We start from the raw sequence: 20,134 nt of genomic DNA, 5'->3' as shown, positions 1-20,134 counted from the left end.
GGGACAGCCCCACCTTCACCACCAGCTGCTTGTCCTGCAGGTCCCAGGGGTCCACAAGGGCTGTGGTTCCAGCAGCAGGGAGGGTCGGCTGCTACTGTGGGCGCCTCCTCACCGGGGTCCAGAAACCAGATCCCTGGAGCGACCTGCCGGCTCCCTCCCCGCTCACCCAGACAGAGGGACCCGGGCTCTGGACAGAGTGCCTGTGGGACAAGGGGCTGGCAGTCACCTGTGCGAGGCTGGGGCCTGAGGAGGGGAAGAGGCTTTGCCCCACAGAAGAAAGCACCACGAGGACAGTGCACGGGCCGGCGGGGTTCAGGGCAGCCTCCTGGCACAGACCCCCGCCCCAACCCCGGTGGAGTGGGACAGCTAGGGTCAGAAGATCCCCCAGAGGGGGCTCTGCAGAACCGGGGTCCTGAGCAGATGCCCCAGGGCAAGGGCACCTGCCCATCCCTCCGGGCACCTGCAGGCATCCAACAGAGAAGGCTCACTGCCTCAGGACACCAGCCACTGAGCACGACCTCTGAAGGCAGGCCAGACCCACGGCTCAGCAACATGTCTCTCTCTCATTTCAGTGCATTTGAGTAAATGAGAGCGACCTCCAGGTTGGCTCGTGGAACTGTCTCTCCAGCGCTGAAAGGCTTCAGTGCACCAGCGGTTATAAACTGCTGATTCTGACGTGATCCGCGTCTTCACTCTTCCCGGCGGCAAGTGGTGAATAAGGACTTGGAGAGAAAGGACATTGTGCCACCACGGCCCCTCAAAGAAAGCCGTGTTTTCTACCAAAAATGGCCTTCATGCTGCTCACCACAGGCAGCCGCGCTGAGTTTCCCAGAAAAGGCCCCAGGGGCAGAAAGGAAGGAGAAATGATTTAATAACACCTTTCCCACACAGACTGTCTCACTAATCACATCCTCTGGGCCGCCACTATTAACAATCTGCTTTTTCTGATGCTTCGTTTTAGCCATTTCCCCAGACTCCTGCAAGCTTAAGATTTCGACAAACATTGGTTGACCACCGACCATGTGCTGGGCCACGAGCTTCTGGGGTCCCTGCTGGGAGTCCTGTTGCCCCGGCGGGCTCTGACAATGCCGCACCCAGACCTCATCCAGGAAACAAACCCTGTGTTGTTTTTTTTTTTTTTCAGATTTATGTATTTATTCGAGAGAGGGAGAGCCCGTGCACTAGAGCACAGGGGAGAGGGGCGTCGGGAGATGGAGAGAGAAACTCAGGCAGACTCCATGCTGAGCAAGGAGCCGGCCATGGGGCTCGAGCTCCCAACCCTGAGACCACACCTGAGCTGAAAGTAAGGGTCAGACTCTTAACTAGCTGTGCCACCCAGGCACCTCTGCTTTTTATTTGTTTTTAAAGATTTTATTTATTTATTGAGAGAGGAGAGAGAGAGAGACAGAGAGAACATGAGTAGGGGAGGGGCAGAGGGACAAGCAGGCTCCCTGCGGAGTGGGAAGCCCAAACTGGGGCTCGATCCCAGGACCCCAGGTTCATGCCCTGAGCCAAAGTCAGATGCTTAACCAGTTGAGCCACCCAGGCGCCCCAAACCCTGTGTTTAGAAGGCAGTGGGGTTCAATCCCCTGCCCCACCGGATTCAGACACCTTAGACTTTGTTATAATGACCAACAAATATGAATAGATTTTGATGATGGGAAAATGCTTATGATGCTAACGGAGGATCCGTGAATATAAGCTTTTATATACAGTCTGAACATTGTTATATCAAAAATGCATAAGAAAAACACCTTAACTGAACCATGTCAAAAGTGACATCATCGCTACTGAGACAAGGTGACATCATAGGGTGAGAAGGACACAATTTCTATCCTGTCAGAAGTACATGACCCAAAGGCAACAGACAAATTGAAATTGAGGGAAATTCTACAAAAAAGTCCACTTTTTATAAATGTCAAGACAACAGAAGGTTGGGGTTTGTGCCAGTGGAAGGGAGTCCAGAGCCGGGACAACTAGACACAATGGGTGATTCTGGCTGGAGCAGCCTCTTGATATCAAACCAGACAAGGCACTGCGAGAAAATTACAAGCCAGTGTCCCTGGTGAACACAGATGCAAAAGTCCTCAAAGAAACAACAGCAAACCCGACCAGCAGTATGCTAGAAGGATTGTTCACCTGGTCAAATGGGATTTATTCCAGGGACGCAAGGGTGGTCTGCAAATCAAGCACTGTGACGCTCCCCGGCTAATGTAGGACAAAAACCACACAATCATCTCGGTCACTTGAGAAGACTCATTGGACAGAATTCAACATATATTCCTGGCAGGAACTCTCAGCAAACTGGGTGTACAGGAAAGTACCTTAGCATAATTCAGGACATACGGGCCAAGCCTGACATCACACTCAGTGGGGAAGACCTACAGCTTTTCCTCTAAGGTCAGGAGCAAGATGGGGATGTCCACTGCCCCACCTCGATTCAATGTGCTGTTGCTTTTTCAAAACTGTTTTGGCTACTCTAGGTTCTTGACTGTTCTATGTACATTGAAGAACCAGTGTATTCATTTCTACAAAAAGGTTAGTGGGACTTTGATGAAAATTGCATTAAATGTTTAGATCGGGTTTGTTTGTTTTTTTAAAGATTTTATTTATTTATTTGACAGAGATCACAAGCAGGCAGAGAGGCAGGCAGAGAGAGCAGGGGAAGCAGGCTCCCCTCTGAGCAGAGAGCCCGATGCGGGGCTCAATCCTAGCACCCTGGGATCATGACCTGAGCCGAAGGCAGAGGCTTTAACCCACTGAACCACCCAGGCGCCCCTAGATCAGTTTTTAAAGACTACATTTTTACAACGCTGAGTTTTCTAACCTGAAAATACAATATTTAGTAGTTTGTTGTATATAAATCTCACATTTTCTTAAAATTAACACTGAAACAGTGTGGAGGTTCCTCAAAAAATTAAAAATGGAGCTACCCTATGACCTAGCAATTGCACTACTGGATATTTACCCCAAAGATACAGATGTCGTGAAAAGAAGGGGCACGTGCACCCCAATGTTCATAGCAGCAATGGCCACAATAGCCAAACTGTGGAAGGAGCCGAGATGTCCTTCAACAGACGAATGGATAAAGAAGATGTGGTCCACATACACAATGGAATATTACTCAGCCATCAGAAAGGATGAATACCCAGCTTTTATATCAACATGACGGGACTGGAGGAGATGATGCTGAGTGAAGTCAGTCAAGCAGAGAGAGTCAGTTACCATATGGTTTCACTTACTTGTGCAGCATAAGGAAGAGCATAGAGGACATTAGGAGACGGAAGGGAAAATTGAAGCGGGGAATCGGGGCGGGGGACAAACCATGAGAGACTGTGGACTCTGGGAAACAAACTGAGGGTTTCAGAAGGGAGAGGGTAGGGGTGGGTGAGCCTGGTGATGGGTGATTATAAGGAGGGCACGGATTGCATGGAGCACTGGGGGTTCTTTTCTGTTTTTAACATTTTTTTAAAGATTTATTTATTGGACAGAGAGGGATCACAAGTAGGCAGAGAGGCAGGCAGGGGTGGGGGGAAGCAGGGTCCCCGATGACCAGAGAGCCCGATGCGGGACTCGATCCCAGGACCCTGAGATCATGACCCGAGCCGAAGGCAGCGGCTTAACCCACTGAGCCACCCAGGCGCTCCGGAGCACTGGGTGTTCTATGCAAACAATGAATCATGGAACACGACATCAAAAGCTAATGATGTACTCTTTGGTGACTAACAGCACAACTAAAAAAATTAACACTAATTTGTGTTTTTATGCTATTCTATATGGTCCTTTAAAAATTTCATTTTGCAATTGATTTCTGCAACCTCACTTATTAGTTCTAGAAGCTTTTATGTAGATTCTTCAGGATTTTCTGTATAGATGGCCATGTCACATGTAAATAGAGACCATTTCATTTCTTTCTGTCCAATTTGTATGGCTTTTACATTGTTCTTATCTTAGCGCACGAAGATCTCGAGTACGGTATTAACTAAGGGCTGCTAACAATGGTGTTGGCTGTAGGGTTCTGTGGATTCTGCTTATCAGATTACGGGAGTGTCCTTCTACTCCTAGTGTGTTGAGAATTTTCATCATAAACGTATATTGAATTTTGTCAAAACCTTTTCTTCGTACATTAAGATTTCCATATTTTTTCCTTAGTCTGCTGATAAGGAGAATGACATTGATTAAACTGTTAATGTTGAGCCAACCTTGCAGTCTTCAGATAACCCTCCAGCATGTGATGTATTATTATCTTCTTGATAAATTGCTGGTCCAATTTGCTACCGCACTGTCAGGGTTCTCTATTTCACAAGGTGTTTTTTTGTTTTTCTTTTCATGCCTTTGTCTGGTTTTAGTATCAGATAATGCTGGCTTCCTAGAATGAACTGGGAAGTTTCCCTCCCGTTTTCAGGAAAAGACTGTGAAGAGCAGGTGTTATTTCTTCCCAAACGTCTGGTGGATTCCACCAGTGGAACCATGTGGCTCTAGAGCTTCTCCATGGGGAGTTTCGCTTTTTGATTTTAATTTCTTTAATAGACAAAGGTTTATTTAGGTTATTTTTTTCCCTTAAGCCACTCTGGTTGTTCTACCTTTCAAGGAATTTATCCATTTCATCTAAGTTATTCAATTTATTGGCATCAAGTTGTTCATGGGATTTTGTTATTATCCTCCAGAGCAGTAGTATCTGTGGGAATGTCCCCTCCTTCATTCCCTCTGTTGGTGATCCAAACTTTCTCCCTTTCCACGACTCATCTAATAGTTTATCAATTTTAGTGGTTTTTTTTTTTAAACCACCTTTTGGTTTTGAATGTTTTCTCTATTCTTTTTCTGATTCCAATTTCATTGATTTCCAGTGCTCTTGAAATGGCCTAAAGAACAGTGAAACATAGAGAAAACACAGCAATGATTCTGAGTCAAGAAATGGTTCACGATATTCAGACTCTGAGTTGGAAAAACGTTTTAGGGATACCTTTTTCGTATTGCTTATATTTTCCTTTTAACAGATGTACAAGGGTTATGGTGATAGAAATCTGTGCCTTCAGAAATACAAAATCGCCTTTTCAATATATATAGAAATTGATATGATTTTCAATACATATAAAAATTGAAAGCATTGTGTCATATTTTAATAGGCAGTGCTTTTCTTTTAATGCCTTCAAAATAACGAGTGGTTTTTTTCTTTTTACAGGAAGCAGTATTTTGGAGCGGATGGAATGTGGTCATGTCTTCAGATGTCTACTACCATGTCTAGTGAGGTGAGAGCGATTCAGACCATGTGGTCTTACAGCTCAGGGCAAAAGCGGGTGCTCCCGTAGCGGGACGCTTGGCCTGGAGGCAGGCACCAGGGCCAGGAGAATGAGGAGCAGCAGGTCAGCCTTGGTTCTGCAAAGGAAGCCTAATGGGGCATCCTGAGAGGTATATTCGGGAAGGTAGCTGGGGTGGGTCAGGCAGAACGCTGGCTGCGAAATTAAGAATTTTCCATTGTGGGGCACCTGGGGGGCTCAGTCATTAAGAGTCTGCCTTCAGCTCAGGTCATGATCCCAGGGTCCTGGGGTCAAGCCCCGCACAGGGCTCCCTGCTGAGTGGGGAGTCTGCTTCTGGCTCTCGCTCTGCCTTCTGCTCCCCCTACTTGTGCTGTCTGTCAAATAAACAAAATCTTTTAAAAAAATCTTCCATTAGATTCTGCAGGTAATGGATAAACAATGAAGGTTAATGGGGGAGTAGTACGTCCCAGGCAGACTAACCCCTGAGCAGGTGCCCAGGGAACTGAGGGAGGCTGCCCAGGGAGAGCCAGCGGGCACTAGTGTCTGAGCGAGGGAGGAAGGTCAGGTAGAACAGTCCTGGCTTCTACTCTGGGAGAAGACGCTGGCTGTTGTCACCGCAAGTACTCCAGGAGACGTGAGCTGGGCCCAACGGTCCAGGAGACGGTCCTGTTCTCACAGTGGTGGGAGGTGAGAACAGGAGCAGAGAGCCGACCCTTGGGACCTGGAACTGTGCCCAGCAAGACGCAGGTCTGTCTGGCCGCTCTCGGCGCAGGACTCAGAAGATTCAGGGGTGTGGACACAGGTCTGTGGCTTATGCACCCAGATGACTTAAGGCAACGAGACGGCCAACCTGGGCAGAGTATCATGAACGGGAGAGCGTCGATGTCCGCGAACGCGTCCCGAGCTCTTCTGTGCACTAGATGGCGCGTTAGGTGCTTTTCAGATATTAACTCAATCACTTCTCGACCCTTGGAAGGAGGCACCATAATGATTCCCGTCTTAAAGATGGGGAAACAGAGACGCAACATATTTAAGTCACTTCCACAGCTGCCCAGCTGGAGAATGGTTTCGTGCACACGGAAGCCCAGAGCATCTGTCTCCAGAACCTAGAACACGAGACCGTTCTCTTACAAGGGCAAGGAGATCTTTACGGAAGGATACATTGGAGTGGGGTGGGGGGACAAGTGAACTCCGAGAAAGAGACAGAAAAGGAGCAATCGGAGAGGTACTTCCTGACACAAATGTGCTTCTGGCAGGAGGATTATAAATACGCACCAGGCCAGATGGTTCCTGAGGAGAGTACGGAGTGAATGCCATCTACTCCTCTCTATTTAAACCATGCTAAGCCACCAAGTCAACTATGCTCTCCATTTTTAAAATTTCTGGATGAGTGGGATCACTTGAAAAAAAAAAAAAGATAAATGGACTCATTTTCAAAGCTGTGGTTTCATAGATGGGAGTTGCAAATGGTTGGGAAGTTATAGATAGATCTCTGGAGCTCTGCTTCTCCAAGGGCGGTACCTGGCCCGGGGGCAGCAGCAGCCCCTGGAGACTTGTTGCCAATGCAAATTCTCGGCCCCCACTCCAGACCTGCTGACTCGGAAACTCTGGGGGTGGGGCCCAGCCATCTGCCCGAAAATGCCGTCCACGTGACTTCAGCGGAGGCCCACGTTTCAGAAGGAGGGATCCAGAAAAGAAGACGACCTGTGCTGTGCAGCCAGTCTCCGCAGCCCCACCCCGGGTCGAGCACTGATGGAACGCAGACCATCCCTGCGGCCCCTCTGCCTAGCCTGCTGGGCTCTGAAAGGAATCAGACTCCAGGGGCGCCCAGGTCAGGTGGGGGCCCCTCCTCGCGGGGCAATATGGTAGAGGAAACACAAAGTTTCTCCATGCCTGCTGCCTTCACCCAGATCTTAGCAGGGTCGCGGGCACCTGGGTCTCACCCCACCGCGCCACGGCAGAATCCCACGGGAGGGCATCTTGACCATTAAGAAAGCTCCTGTGTCCTCAGCACGCCAAGAGTGACGTGCCTACCATGCAGAAGGTTCTAGCAGGAGCCGGCTTAGTAGGCTGCCAAAGAGGTAAATTAACAAACCAACAAATCCTGAGACTTTGCACGAAGCTCTGTGGAGTCCTCACCTGCTTTGCTGACACACGCAGACACGGCATCTAACCTTTCTGTGCATTCCGGAGACACCGGGGCTCACCCCAGCCACCTGCCCTTCCTTGCCACGCGTCCTGCGAGAGCCTGGCTCACCCTCACGGCCCAGCTGCCCCCCGAGCCTCCCGGCCAACAGCCAGCCTCTGGCCGGATGTGCCCATGCCCGCGGGTGGTGACCACAGCGGAACGTGTGCCCGTGCGCGGTAGCCGCTTACCAGAGTGTTAGGACCGCAAGGCCGGCCTGACGTGCTGTGAGCCAGGCCTCGAGGGGAAAGGGGGACGAGGAAGGACGTCGGGGTTGTCCAGGTGGGGAGGGAGCGAGAGCCAGGCCGGGTTCCGCAGGTCTTCAGGGCAAGCGAGGAAGACCCTGTCCCGGGGCGTCCTGCAGTCTGCGCTGGCGCGGCCCTCCGCCCACCGCCCCCGCCCGCCCCAGCCCGTCCACCCGGCTCGCCCGTCCTCACCTCCTCCGTCCCTGAAGCCCGCCCCAGGCCACCCCACCTCACCCCAGCCCATCCCCCCGTCGCTTCAAATAGCTGCGGGGCTTAGAGCCTCTCTTCTCTAAACCAGCCACATGAAGTTTTCGGTTATGAACACTTTTATTACATTTCCTCCTGTTATTTGGAGAAAGTTCACGGCAGTCGCTGGAGCACAGGACGGACAGCCCCAGGACGGACTGAGGGCGTGGAGCGGGGACAGAGCCCCGTTTGCACGTCCACGCTGCCTCCAGACGGAGCCCCGTACTCACGACTCCGGACCCTGAGCTCCGGCTCCCGGCCCCTGAGCCTGCGCAGGCCATCGTTCCGCGGCGGCCAGTAGGGGCCTTTGGAGCCCGCAGCGCTCCCCTATCCAGTGGCGTCTCGGGGGCTCGCCCCGCAGTCGTGTGCTTCCCCAAAGACGCACCTGTCCCCGTCCCTCGTCCCTCGACGGGGCCGCAGCCCTGTGGCGGCACGCCGTCTGGGGCCGCCGTCTGGGGCCGCCGCTGTGGCTCAGGTCTCCGCGCCACTTGCCAGCTTGTGCGGTCTCAGTCTGGGAGAACTTTCCAGTCCCGTATCCTCACATCTGGGAGCGCACAGCCCGCCCCAGGGCTCCTGAGCAAAGCCTCGCACAAGAGGCCACTCTGAGGTCGCTCACCGACACTTGACAGTGCTCACCCTTTCACTGACAAAAGCAGCAAGGGCTCATCGTGATGACGGGCTCTTCCCGGCGCTTTGTTCTCAAAATCCAAACGGCGGCCAGACACGGGATGTGACTGACACATGGTTGTTGGACGAACGAATGACACACTCATTGCAAGGCCGGAATGCACTAAGTACTTAGTACGAGAGCCGTGATTAGTATTATTACCAATTATTATTAGCAGCTGGCAAAGCAGGGACACGATAAAATATTAGACAATATTGGCTCAAGTGAAAATAAAGACACATTATTAAATATTTCACCCTTTTCAGTAACTTAACAGTTTTCTCTTCAGCTAGAAAAAAATACCCTGGATTGAACTGATATTGATAATTAGTAATAATATCAACGAGCAAACAATGTTACAGACTGATCATTGTATCAATTACAGTTACAATAATTACACTATCAGTGTTACTATCACACAGAAAATCAGAGAGAGGAGCCTGAGCCCAGAGAGATAACAAGTGGATGGGGCCCAGAGCTCGGCTGGTGCCCAGGGTCCCTAGACTCCCCCACGGGATTAGGAGCTTCATTGGGCATATGTAGGTTTCTCCTAGGAGGGGTCAGGACAGCTGCTCAGAGGGGCCACAGCTGAAAAGTCCGATTCAGAATGGACAGGCCAGGAACCGTCATCTTGACGCCCCCGAGCCCACTCTGGGGTCCATGGCCGGTGCCTATGACCCTGTCCAGCTGCCTCAGGGGCCCACTCTGGCACGGGCTGCTCTGACAGAGGCTCCTGCGGCATCCTCAGCCTGGCCAGGGATGGGGAGGGAGGGTTGTGTGCCTCTGTCTCTGCCCAGGACAATCCTCAATTTCACTTAACTTGGTGGGAGGCAGTGGTGGGGAGTGGCACCAGCGTCCCCTCCCTCTGGGAGAAGGAGGCCGGCCGGTGATGGGGCCTCTGTCAGCGACCCTCTTCCCTGCTCATCACCCAGGCCTATGAAAGCAATGGCCTCCCTCCTATGCTTCCTAAAAATCTACTGGCTTAAATGCTCCCTCCTCCGGGAAGCCTTCCCAGACTTGCTCAGGCCCTGGGGATGCTCTCCCAAGTGTCTGTGGTACTTCTGAAGGCTTGCACTGAACACCTGTAGGACTGTCTTGGGACTCTGGGCCTCTCTTGGGGTGTGGCCTGCTAAGCAGCTGTGCCCAGTACTTTCTCACACCCGGAAGCTGATGCGGGAGACATGGGTGTGGAGTTACGGGGGGGGGGGGGGTGAGGGAGAGGGACTCAGCTGTGCTCCAGAGCCGGGGGGTGGGGGTGGCTTGCACACGGGGAGCTGGTGTTGCCAGAGGAACTTCTCAACTGGAAAAACACCAGCTCCCTCCCCACCAGGCCTCACCCCAGGGGCACAGGGCTGCCAGAGGCTGGGTCCATGACACGTGTTCAGAACAAGTAAATTTAGAATGAAGCAGTAAGGCTAGAGTCACAAGGGAGTGGCTCTGAGTTCCCCGAATACGCAGGGACGGGTGGGCAGGCTGTCACACCCGCCGTCGCCTTTCTATTTCTGGCAGTCAGCTCGCCCCGGGCCCGAGCGCTACAGATCTGCTCCTCTTCCACGCGCCGAACTCCAGTCGACAGCAGAGGTGTCTGTTCAGTGGCGAGAAAGGAGCCTAGGAGAGCCACCATCCAGCGTTCTAACTCGGAAGCTGGGGCAGCACCCAGGCGCCCAAGCAGAACCCAGCCTTGCTCACCGTGTCCCACGCCACGTGCCAACGCACTCATCCTAACACCGCTGGTAGAGCGGATTTGCAAACACAGGACCTTCCGAATTACTTCCTCTGGGTTTGCAAAGGGAGAAGCAACAGAAGCAAGCCCCGCCCACTCGGGGCGGCGCATAGCTGTCACACCACCATTCTCAGACTGAGCAGATGTCCAGAGCCTACCACCCCGGGCTCTCCATCGTCCTACCGGAGGTGGGGGGTGATGCGATCAGAGCGTCCGTCCCTGGACCGCAGGCGGCTCCCCCAGTGGCCGGCAGCCCTACGCCTTCCTTCGTGTCCATCTCCGGCCATGGCAGCCGCTCAGAGCCCCATATCACATTAGCAGGTGCAGCCTTGCCCCACACCGCGCAGTACACTTGCTCTGATCCCCGACCGAGCTCGTGAGGAAGTGGCCGCGCCGCGCAGCCACGCTGGAGGCATGATGGGACAGGCTCGGGGCAGGTGGCTTGCAGGGGTTCGGCAGGGGCGCAGTCTCAGGAAGGCCCTCAGGCACACGGATGATGGACGATGGGGGTGGGTTCACCCTGGACTTGGTTCTTTGAGGGCACATAGAGAACGCTGGAGCCGGAAGTGCCTGGAGAAGCCGGCGCTGCCTGGCCTCCCCGGTCGACCGGGAGACGGGGTGGGGGGCGGGGGGACAGCGGGGAGGACAGAGTCTCGAGGCCAGGCTGCAGGCCTCGGGCTTGCCTTTTGGGTCACCACCAATGGGCCCCTCCACGTACAGGGTGGGTGAGACCAGTCCGCAAGCCAAGCGGCATCCTCCACTTTCACAAGCCCCCACGATCAGAGCGCCAGGTCCCCAGGGCCTCTGACCCTAGTCATCAAGTCACCAGGGTGAGTCCACTATTCTGTTCCGACTCAAGCCCCGGCAGCACCGACGGCCTGCCCAGCACGTTCAGACCCAACCACGTGGTCACACTCCCGACCACAGTCCACGCGTGAAACCTCAGATAGAAGAGATGACACCGTCACAGCGTTCCCACCAGCAGGCTGACAGCCAGTCCCGCGTTCACTACCCTCTGCCCTGCGCGGACAGTGTGAGGAGTGCGTGGCCGGCCCACACTCATCCGCTGGAAGAGAACAAAAGGGAATAACTTCCTGAAAGAGAGTTACCCAAAGCTTACCCAAGCTTTGATTTTGATTTTCACACTAAAGGGGCCTTATGCATGTTTCTAGAGAATTGTCCAGAAACGGTGATTCTGGAGCAGAACGGTGGGTGTGCATGCCACGGGGCATGCTAGGGAGCCGGTCACATCCATGCAGTGGTACTGGAGAAGGTCTGGTCCTGACCAGGGTCTTTGGGGCCCATGGAAACTACAGCAGCTCTTAAAATAAAGGAAGCAAAATCACAAAACCAGATTGCACTGCCGACTCCGCAATTCAGAAGAATGAGTTTATTTCAGGACCTAGACGATGCACTGACCGTCCACAGGAGCACACCAGAAAGAGTGGCACAGGCGCACGTGGCTGCCGACGGGACCGTCATCTGGCAAGTCCGAGCAGTGCAGAAGGTCAGCCGGAGTCATTTAAAGCCAACACGGATGGCTGGAGAAGGGCCACCTCGCTGAGAACTCTGGGCTTAAGTGGTATGTCTTTATAGCCTTCCAGGTCCTAAAAATGGCTTAAGATGACTCCCAATAATAGATAAAACTTAACACGATAAATAGCATAAAAATGAGCAGAGGACGAAATCCAAGGAAAGGCGGAAAGACACGCTGGTCCAGCGGCCAGAGGCACGTGGAGAGCCTCGCATCACTGTGCACGGGGCGCCCGAAGGGCAGAGACCACGCTCTCCCCCAGGTCCTCCCCACCTGACGTGGCTCTTCCCGCCATAACCCAGCTCAGCCCTCCACACCTTCCCCCTGCAACAGAGGAGAACCATCTGGAGAGAGGACGTCTCAGGGAGGTGAATGGCGTGGTCCACTCAGGAGGTCATCTGACCCCCGGGTTCAGGCCGGGCAGCTACTCTCGGGAGCACTGTTGGCCACCGTCACCTGGTTTGGAAATCCAGCTCGGTCCTCCCTGCTTGCGACTCTCCCCCCGACCTCCTGCCCGTCTCCCTGGGTGACGGCAGCCGGAGACCCTGCCTCACGCCCCTCCCCCAGGCCGAGCCGCCCACTCTGTGGGCGCCGCCCCGTGGGCGTCAGATCTCCCACGACCACCACCGAGGTGGGCATCGTGCTTGCGTCCTGTTCACGGGGGTGCAAGCTGAGCCCAAGCTTGCACAGGTGGAAAATGGCAGAGCGGGGCCCCACCCGTGGGACGTCCCTCCACGCGTGGGCGGCCTCCGGGCTGCTCCGCCGCCGCGGGTGTCCCGGTGCGAGGTGATTCACCGCGATCACCACAGCTAAGTATACAGTGGCCGGCAGCTTGCGGCCTGCTTGCGGAGTTAGCCGCTCGGAAGCGGCCGGCAGTCCACAGGCGGCTCTGTGGAGAGCATGACAGTCAGCCTAAACTCAGACCCAACACTCAGTTGACCCCCACAGAAGGACACGTGGTTGGCCTCCAAGAGACACTTACATCTACAGCTTGTACCCTCCACCAGAGGAGTAGGGGCTGGTCACTTGCTCACAGAAATACATATTTTTATGAACGGTGTGGCCAGGCAGCCCTTGGAAACACGTCTTCCCAGAGGCTGTTGACAACACCCTGATCACGTCTGTCCCCACCTCCCATTTCCCGGCAGCCTTCAGCATAGACAGCAAGTGCCGCGGGGACGCGGCCAGCACTGGGAGGTGGCCTCGGCCTCAGCCCTCTGCCCGGCGCCCCCCAAGGCTGCGCAGTCTTCTCCTGGAGCTTTGCCAAGGCTTCTCTCTGACCTTGACGAGTCACAACCTTGATGTTTCCTAGGCGTGGACTGCAGCTGTCCCCTAAAATAAGGACCGTGCCACGTGATCGAAACAAGGCAAGAAGCAAAAAGCATCGTGGAGACAACCACAGAGAGTTTTCAAAAAGCCTAACCAAGCCAGAACTCAACACACCAAGTCTCCTGAGCCCCAGAACGGCGCCCCCCTCCCCCCAGCCCATGACACCGCCTGCCTTTGCGGAAGCCTGAATGGACCGGGGCGGGGGGACGCACGCCTAGACCTCCACATCCACCGGGGGCTGCCCCGCAGCTTCCTGCTACGGTGTTACCGCTGCTCCGGGACCCTGATGGGAGGGAGCACCAGGGTAGTTCCCATCCCCCCCACCCCTGCTCCCCAGCCTGTGCCCGTCACACGCCCCTCTGTCGCTGCCTATGCACCTTGCTCCGCGGAGCAGGGGCCCGGCAACGCAGGATGGCGCACGTGGGCCAGCACGTGCCCAGCTGGCACAAACCCTTCGATGGATACACCAGGAGAACTGAATTGGAAGGAAGCCGTCTCAGAAGTGAAAGGAGCTATTAAGGGAATTCAGACGATTCTCTTTCATGAAACCACCAGCACACACGAGATGGCCAACAGTCCCGTGGTCCCCGCACCCAGACACGGGCCCAGCGCTCTGCCCACTGGCGCCACTCTGGTCCTGCCACCACGTCTGGAGGATCAAGCACTGGCTCCGTAACCTCCTGCTTCTCTTCCAAACACTCTGTTCAGAACACCGTTCCTTTGCCTTGGCGACTTCCATAAACCATCCTGTACCGACCCGCGGAGGCAGATTCTTCCCTCAGTGTGGGTTCAAAGGTTGGTGCGTTCCCACCGTGCATGCCTGGAGTTGCTTCGGAGGGGACAGAAACATCACTTCTTCTGAACGTGGAATTCTTCGGTGAGGAGGACATGCCACGGCGGTGTTTACCACAGTCAAAGTATGTACGATATTTAGCCGCTAATGACTACAAATAATGGCTTCCTAAAGTTCGGTCATTAGTTTTTGGCTTGCTAACCCAAAGATATGCACTAGACTGATGGAAGTGCCGTAAGTAGGAGGCGTTTTCTGAGGTCACTATTTAGACCAAGTAATTCCACAAACACCAAAGTGAGCAAAGCTTGTGGCCCAAAGCAATGGGCTCTTTCACAAACCCTCCTAGCTTTCCAGTTCTCCTCTTCCAGGTGACCTGAAATGGGTGTTTTTCTAAAGGTTTAAGCTCTACAAGTCAACGATTTTATTAAAAACAGTGCTTAACTATGGAACTGGCCCTCAAGGAGTTTAGAATCTAGTTGACAGCGGAGGACCTCTGTACACCTGCTCAACGTCACTGACCCCGTAAACAACCGGCTGCTTCTGAAATTACTACCGCTATGAACATCTCTGCCTGGAATCCATGCATTTTATTCTCTGTGTGGCTCTCTCCTGACACCTTCATTTTTCTCTTTAGAAAGAAATAGCACAGTTCAGTACATTTTGAAATATCAATCTGGTTTAAGAGTTTCAAGTATAAAGAAACGTTCACAAGCTCTACATGTGTCTGCAGCTCCATTATAAGGACAGCTTTGGAAGTGGGAACATCCCCAAGGTTCTTAAGCCTGAGGTGCACCTCACAGATGTGGGCAAACACATGGAAATCCTGAATCCACCAGGCTCTGACCCCCTGTCAGGGTCACCAGCACTCAAGGGGCAGACTCTCCTTCTGGAAATTTCTAGGCTGCTAATGCTGCAATCATTCCCTCCTGAAGTAAGATCACAGGAGTGCATGCTCAAGAGGGCTTACCTGGTAATCTGTGTTCTTGTGCTGAAGTCAAGAGACCTCATTGAGCGGAGAACTTCAATGCAGCCCAAGTACTGCAAGGGAAAAAACATAATCATGAGCCTGGGGGGCGAGATGAACAGATAGCTCCTAGCCACATGCAGGGCATTCCTGGAAGCTGCGCATGCTTCTTAAATCACATTTTAACTTTATGTGCCTCTCAAGGCTTTGTTCTCTTTCTGGAAAAGCAATAACTCACATCCATGAGAAAGTATCCTTGAAGCCTACAGGCCGCCAGACTTGACTCTCCCAAGATCCTTGAGTATTTGCATTTTATTCCGGAACATATTTTTCAAAAAACTTCTGTTGAAGTATGACGTGTACCATTAAGTGCAGAAATCTTAAGTGCATAAATCCATTATTGCCTAAACACGTCCCAGAGTGTGACCACCCCAACATCCAGACCTCGTATTTCTAGTCCTTTACAAGGGTCTAGAGGGTTATAATTTCTGAAGAAAGAATGAAAACACTCTAATACCAACATGTTGACCAATATTAGACTTCATTATTGAACCAATATATTTTGGGTTCTGTCAACAAACTATATATCTATGACCCTCCTAGTTGCTTTATTTTGGTTTACCAGAAAGCCCTCTTCTGCATTATATAACACCAACTTTCAGAAGTTTCAATTTACACATCTAAATTTGTAGCTAAATCTTTAATCCGTTTCACACATGTAAGCGTGTGTGCGTATGTAAATGTGCGGACATACCGAGAGCTGTACATAAACAACTAGATGGTGGAGATACAATATTTGTGTGCCAGAGCCCTTGGGAATTCGAAGGACAGATGTTTTATACCAATGCCTTTAAATTTAGACTTCGCAGGAGAGGCCTCATGGGGTAGTACAGAAGAGACTGCATTTGAATTATTCAGAAAACTGGAATTGGAGCCTGACTCTGTCATATCCAGTTATGTAACTTTGAGCAAAGCTTCAAAATTCTCTGAACGGAAGCCTCTGTACCCATACAACGTGACTATGCCTCCAGCCCTCGTGCAGCCACGTGACACCACAACCACCACATCGCACAGTTGCTGGAACACCACCACCACCACCACCACCGCCGCCACAGCCATGTGGATCCAATGAACAACATCATGGAGACACACAAAGCAGATGACCACTGGCACGGCAGAGTCTTGTGACTGCAGTGACCAACATCACAGATTTCTGTGCCTGCCAAGACGAACGTCTCAGGACCATACGGCTCCTAGCACCACTGTCACACAGTTACACAAATCCCACATCCACCGCCAAAGAGTTCCATGAATGACCCACTGATCATCCTCCATGATGCTGCGAGTCCCGTGAGAAGTGGGAACAACGCTGCAGGGTTGGGGGGGCAGGTGCCGCTGCTAGTACGGCTGTGCAGATGCCATCACCACCACGGCAGGGGTATGCGACTACCACTGCCGCTGTCACTTGGATATGTGAAGACCTCAACCCTCTTTGCAGAGTTATGGGATTGCCACATCCATCACCGTCACAGCATGGTGACATCACAGCAATGTCCCAGAGCTACGTGAATACCACCACCACCAACATTACGAAGTGAAGTAATTAGAATGACTGAAGTGGCAGAATGGTGTCAACACCACCACCGCTGCTGCTCAAAGATCCGTGAACACATCACCCCCACCACACAGAGTCACACAATTACTCATCCACAACTATAGACATACAGGACTACCCCACGACCACCATCACAGATGTGACTATGACAAGAACCACTGCAGATACCTGAGGAGTATGCTGCCCATCAGAGAGCTGCTGAATACCACAGCCAGTGTTGTCATTATGTGAACACAACTGCCACTTTGCAGAGAAATGGGAGTACCGTGAACATCATAGGCATGTGAGTCCACCGGCAAGACTGCAGCACTGCTGAAGGGATCACAGCCATCATGCAGAATTGTCTGAATACGACATCCAGTCTCACAGTTGCATGCTACCATGACTGAAGCTGCAGAGCTGTGTGAAGACCAAATCCTCCAGCACCGCAGCGTTACACGAACGCCATGATGAGAATTACCGAGTCTGATGGATAACACTCCTGGCTGTGCGTCTGTGGACGCATCCCCATGTCACCACTGCAGTTATGGAAGCATGGCACCGCCACCACTGTAGACTTATGCGAATACCACCGACACCACAAATACCCCACAAGCACCACTATAGTTAATTAAACACACCACCAAGAGCATCTTGGTTTCGTGGGAAGGTGATCAAAAGAATTGAAGAGGTCTGTGAATACTGTCACTGACTTCAGAGTTATGTGACTATAACCAACAGCCTCGCAATTATGGGGATACCATGACCACCAACAGAGGGTTATGTGAAGGTCACAGCAGCCCTGAAAAATTATGGGAACACCGTGACCACCCTTTCCGAGTTCTGTGAAGACCATGAGTGACTCTGCAGAGGTCTAGGATTGGCACAGCCAATACCATCTTGGAGCTATGTGAAGATCACCACTATGGCCATGTGGAATTTCCAGAATACCATGAGCACCATGGCAGAGCTAGGCGAATACCACCACATGGCCATCCCACAGACACGTGGACACCACAACTATTGTCACAACCACCACCTTGTGAATACCATGACCACCAACCAGGAGACCTATGTGACTGTCCTGACCAAAGTCACAGATCTACACGAATACCACCACCTTGCAGGGATGCACTAATGCCAACACAGCATCATCACAGATTTGTGTAGACACCATACCAAGTCACGGGGTTGTCTGAATTATACCATCAGCATTGTCACAAGATACATGACTGGCACCATCAGTTTTGCTCAATCATGCCAATGCTATGACAAATGCTGCAGGGTGGTAGGAACACATAATGAGCTTCACAGACGATGTGAACACAACCTCCAGCAACATTGCAAGGTCATGGGGAGACAAAATCTCCGTCACATAGTTATTTGACTACCACCTCTGCCACCATCCTGCTGGCATGAGAACACCATGACCAACCACACAGAGTCAGCAGAACCACACCAGCAACAACATCATAGAGTCACAGAAATGCGACTACCACAGTTGAAGATGATGTGCACGGAAACACCAGTACCATGCCAAGGCTATGTGGATCCATGACCGACTCATAGAGCCAGAGCTACATGAATAGAGAACCAACGATGCAATTATGGGAGTACTACCATCAACACAGCCATAGAGTTGTGCAACTACCAGGACCAACAAAATACGGTTATGGAGACACCATGACCAACACGACCAACTATGTGACCGACATGACCAATACCACAATGACATCTGAATGTCATCACCACCACACCACTGCAGGAATGGAATATCAGGACCCCCATAGCAGGCTTATGTGACTACCACGACGAACTTCACAGTCGTGTGGGCACCACCACCCAGAAGGAGAATTACACCACCGGTGCTGCAGAGTTATGTGGATACCACCATGGCATGACACGATGATGTCCACACCATGACAAATGTGCACACCTCCACCACCAGCACAGTCGTGTGGAGGCCACAATGTCAGAGAATTATGTGAACACCAGCGAAACCATCATAGCTACATAGGTATCACCACCAATAATACGGAATTCTGTGAGCACCATGACCGGCACACTTACATGACTACCACAACCACCTCTGCAGTAGTGTGTAAACTGACTTCTCAGAGCTCCGTAGGTACCTCCATCCCCACCAGCCATGTTGTTACCCTCACCGCTGTCAGAGGTGTGTGAATATAGCCACCACCGCCATCCCAGAGTGACACGAAGGCCACGACGAACTCCAGGGAGTCACATGATGACCACCACCACCACTCTGGAGAGTTAGGTGAGTGCCTCCACTAGCCTCACGGACCTGGGTCGTGCCCCCAATGTCTGCCTTAATTTGCCCCCTTACCATCAATGTGTCAGCAAGCTTATTTCTATCCTTCATAACGCTGTATAGCACTGCTCTCTGTATCTTTGACTCTCACGGGCGAAAGTACTTCCTTTCTTTTTTAATTTGGATTTCCCTGATATCTTGAGGATATGTGATTTTTCTCACATGTGTGTTGGCCATTTTCACTCCTTTTTCTGTAAGCTGTTGTTATCGTTGGCCTATTCTTTATGGGTTTCTCTTTTTCTTATCTTTTTCTTGTAGATTAATGGGATGATAATCTCTCATTCAATCATTTTTCTTTTGATGGTTTCTACATTTTACCTGACATAAGTTGTTACTACAGGAACACTGTAGTAATTCCTGTCATCACATGCCTGTCATATTCTCTATGGCTCGGGAGGGAGCCGTGTTGCTCAAGAAGGTCTTGATAGTCTCCTAAATTGTACTTAACAATATTTATTTATCACTTACCTATGCATTCACTTCTTTACATGTTTTTTAAAATTCATTTATTTGAGGGGGACATGCACACATGCAAGGGGGAAGGGGCAGAGGGAGAGAGAATCCTCAAGCAGACTGCCCACTGCGTGGAGAGCCCGATACAGGGCTCAGCCTCACGACCCTTAGATCATAACTTGAGCCAAAGACTTTGTGGTCTTTACGACATATGTCCCGTGCTTTTCTTCTCCAATGTATTCCAAGGCACTTTTTTTTTTTTTTAATTTTAGATACAATTAGGGATAACATTCTGGATTTTTGCCATTGCACGTCTATCTGGCTTTCACCAGAGAGAGAAAGTTATTGATTGAGGGTGTACGTAGAAAATTCAATCAGTAGGCCCAAGAAATGTACAAAGAACTACGGAAACTGGACAATGGGACCCAGAAAACATCCCAGCGGGGCTAGGAGACAGACATACAAAAGAAACTGTAAAGTGTTGGAGCTTGGATCCAAAGGTTCCTGCACCTGCCTCATACGAAGTCCAAGAAAAGGAAAGAAAGAGAGGAGAAGAAATATTCAAGAACAAAGAGAATAGAATGTTGAGTGTTGGACGAAACAGGAGTATCTATATTTTCAAGGCACTCGGAAATATGAAAAGACCCACTTGTGGACATATGGCAGCTCGGTTTCAGGAAAAAAGGACCCAGAGAGAAACATTGTGCAAACGTTCTGGGAGGGGAAGGGAAACAGGTTCCTCACGGAGCAAGTTCTCTTGCACACCCAGTACAAGAAGATGAACACCACCATTGAAGTCTGAAGAACAGCG

General features: G+C 51.7%; 1 protein-coding gene across 1 annotated transcript in view; it reads right to left on the bottom strand.

Annotated features, from left to right (window-relative positions):
• Positions 1-20,134, bottom strand: part of SHC3 (SHC adaptor protein 3) — a 92,482-nt gene that overhangs the window by 53,047 nt on the left and 19,301 nt on the right. The window contains exon 2 of the mRNA XM_082694224.1: positions 14,948-15,018. Coding sequence (XP_082550350.1) covers positions 14,948-15,018 — 71 coding nt within the window. The remainder of the gene's footprint in view (positions 1-14,947; positions 15,019-20,134) is intronic.

The sequence above is a fragment of the Mustela nivalis genome (genome assembly GCF_964662115.1).
Source record: "Mustela nivalis genome assembly, chromosome: 13".
In the NCBI taxonomy this organism is placed as follows: Eukaryota; Metazoa; Chordata; class Mammalia; order Carnivora; family Mustelidae; genus Mustela; species Mustela nivalis.
The sequence above is the reverse complement of the archived record's forward strand: the minus strand, read 5'-3'. Positions and strand labels throughout refer to the sequence as shown.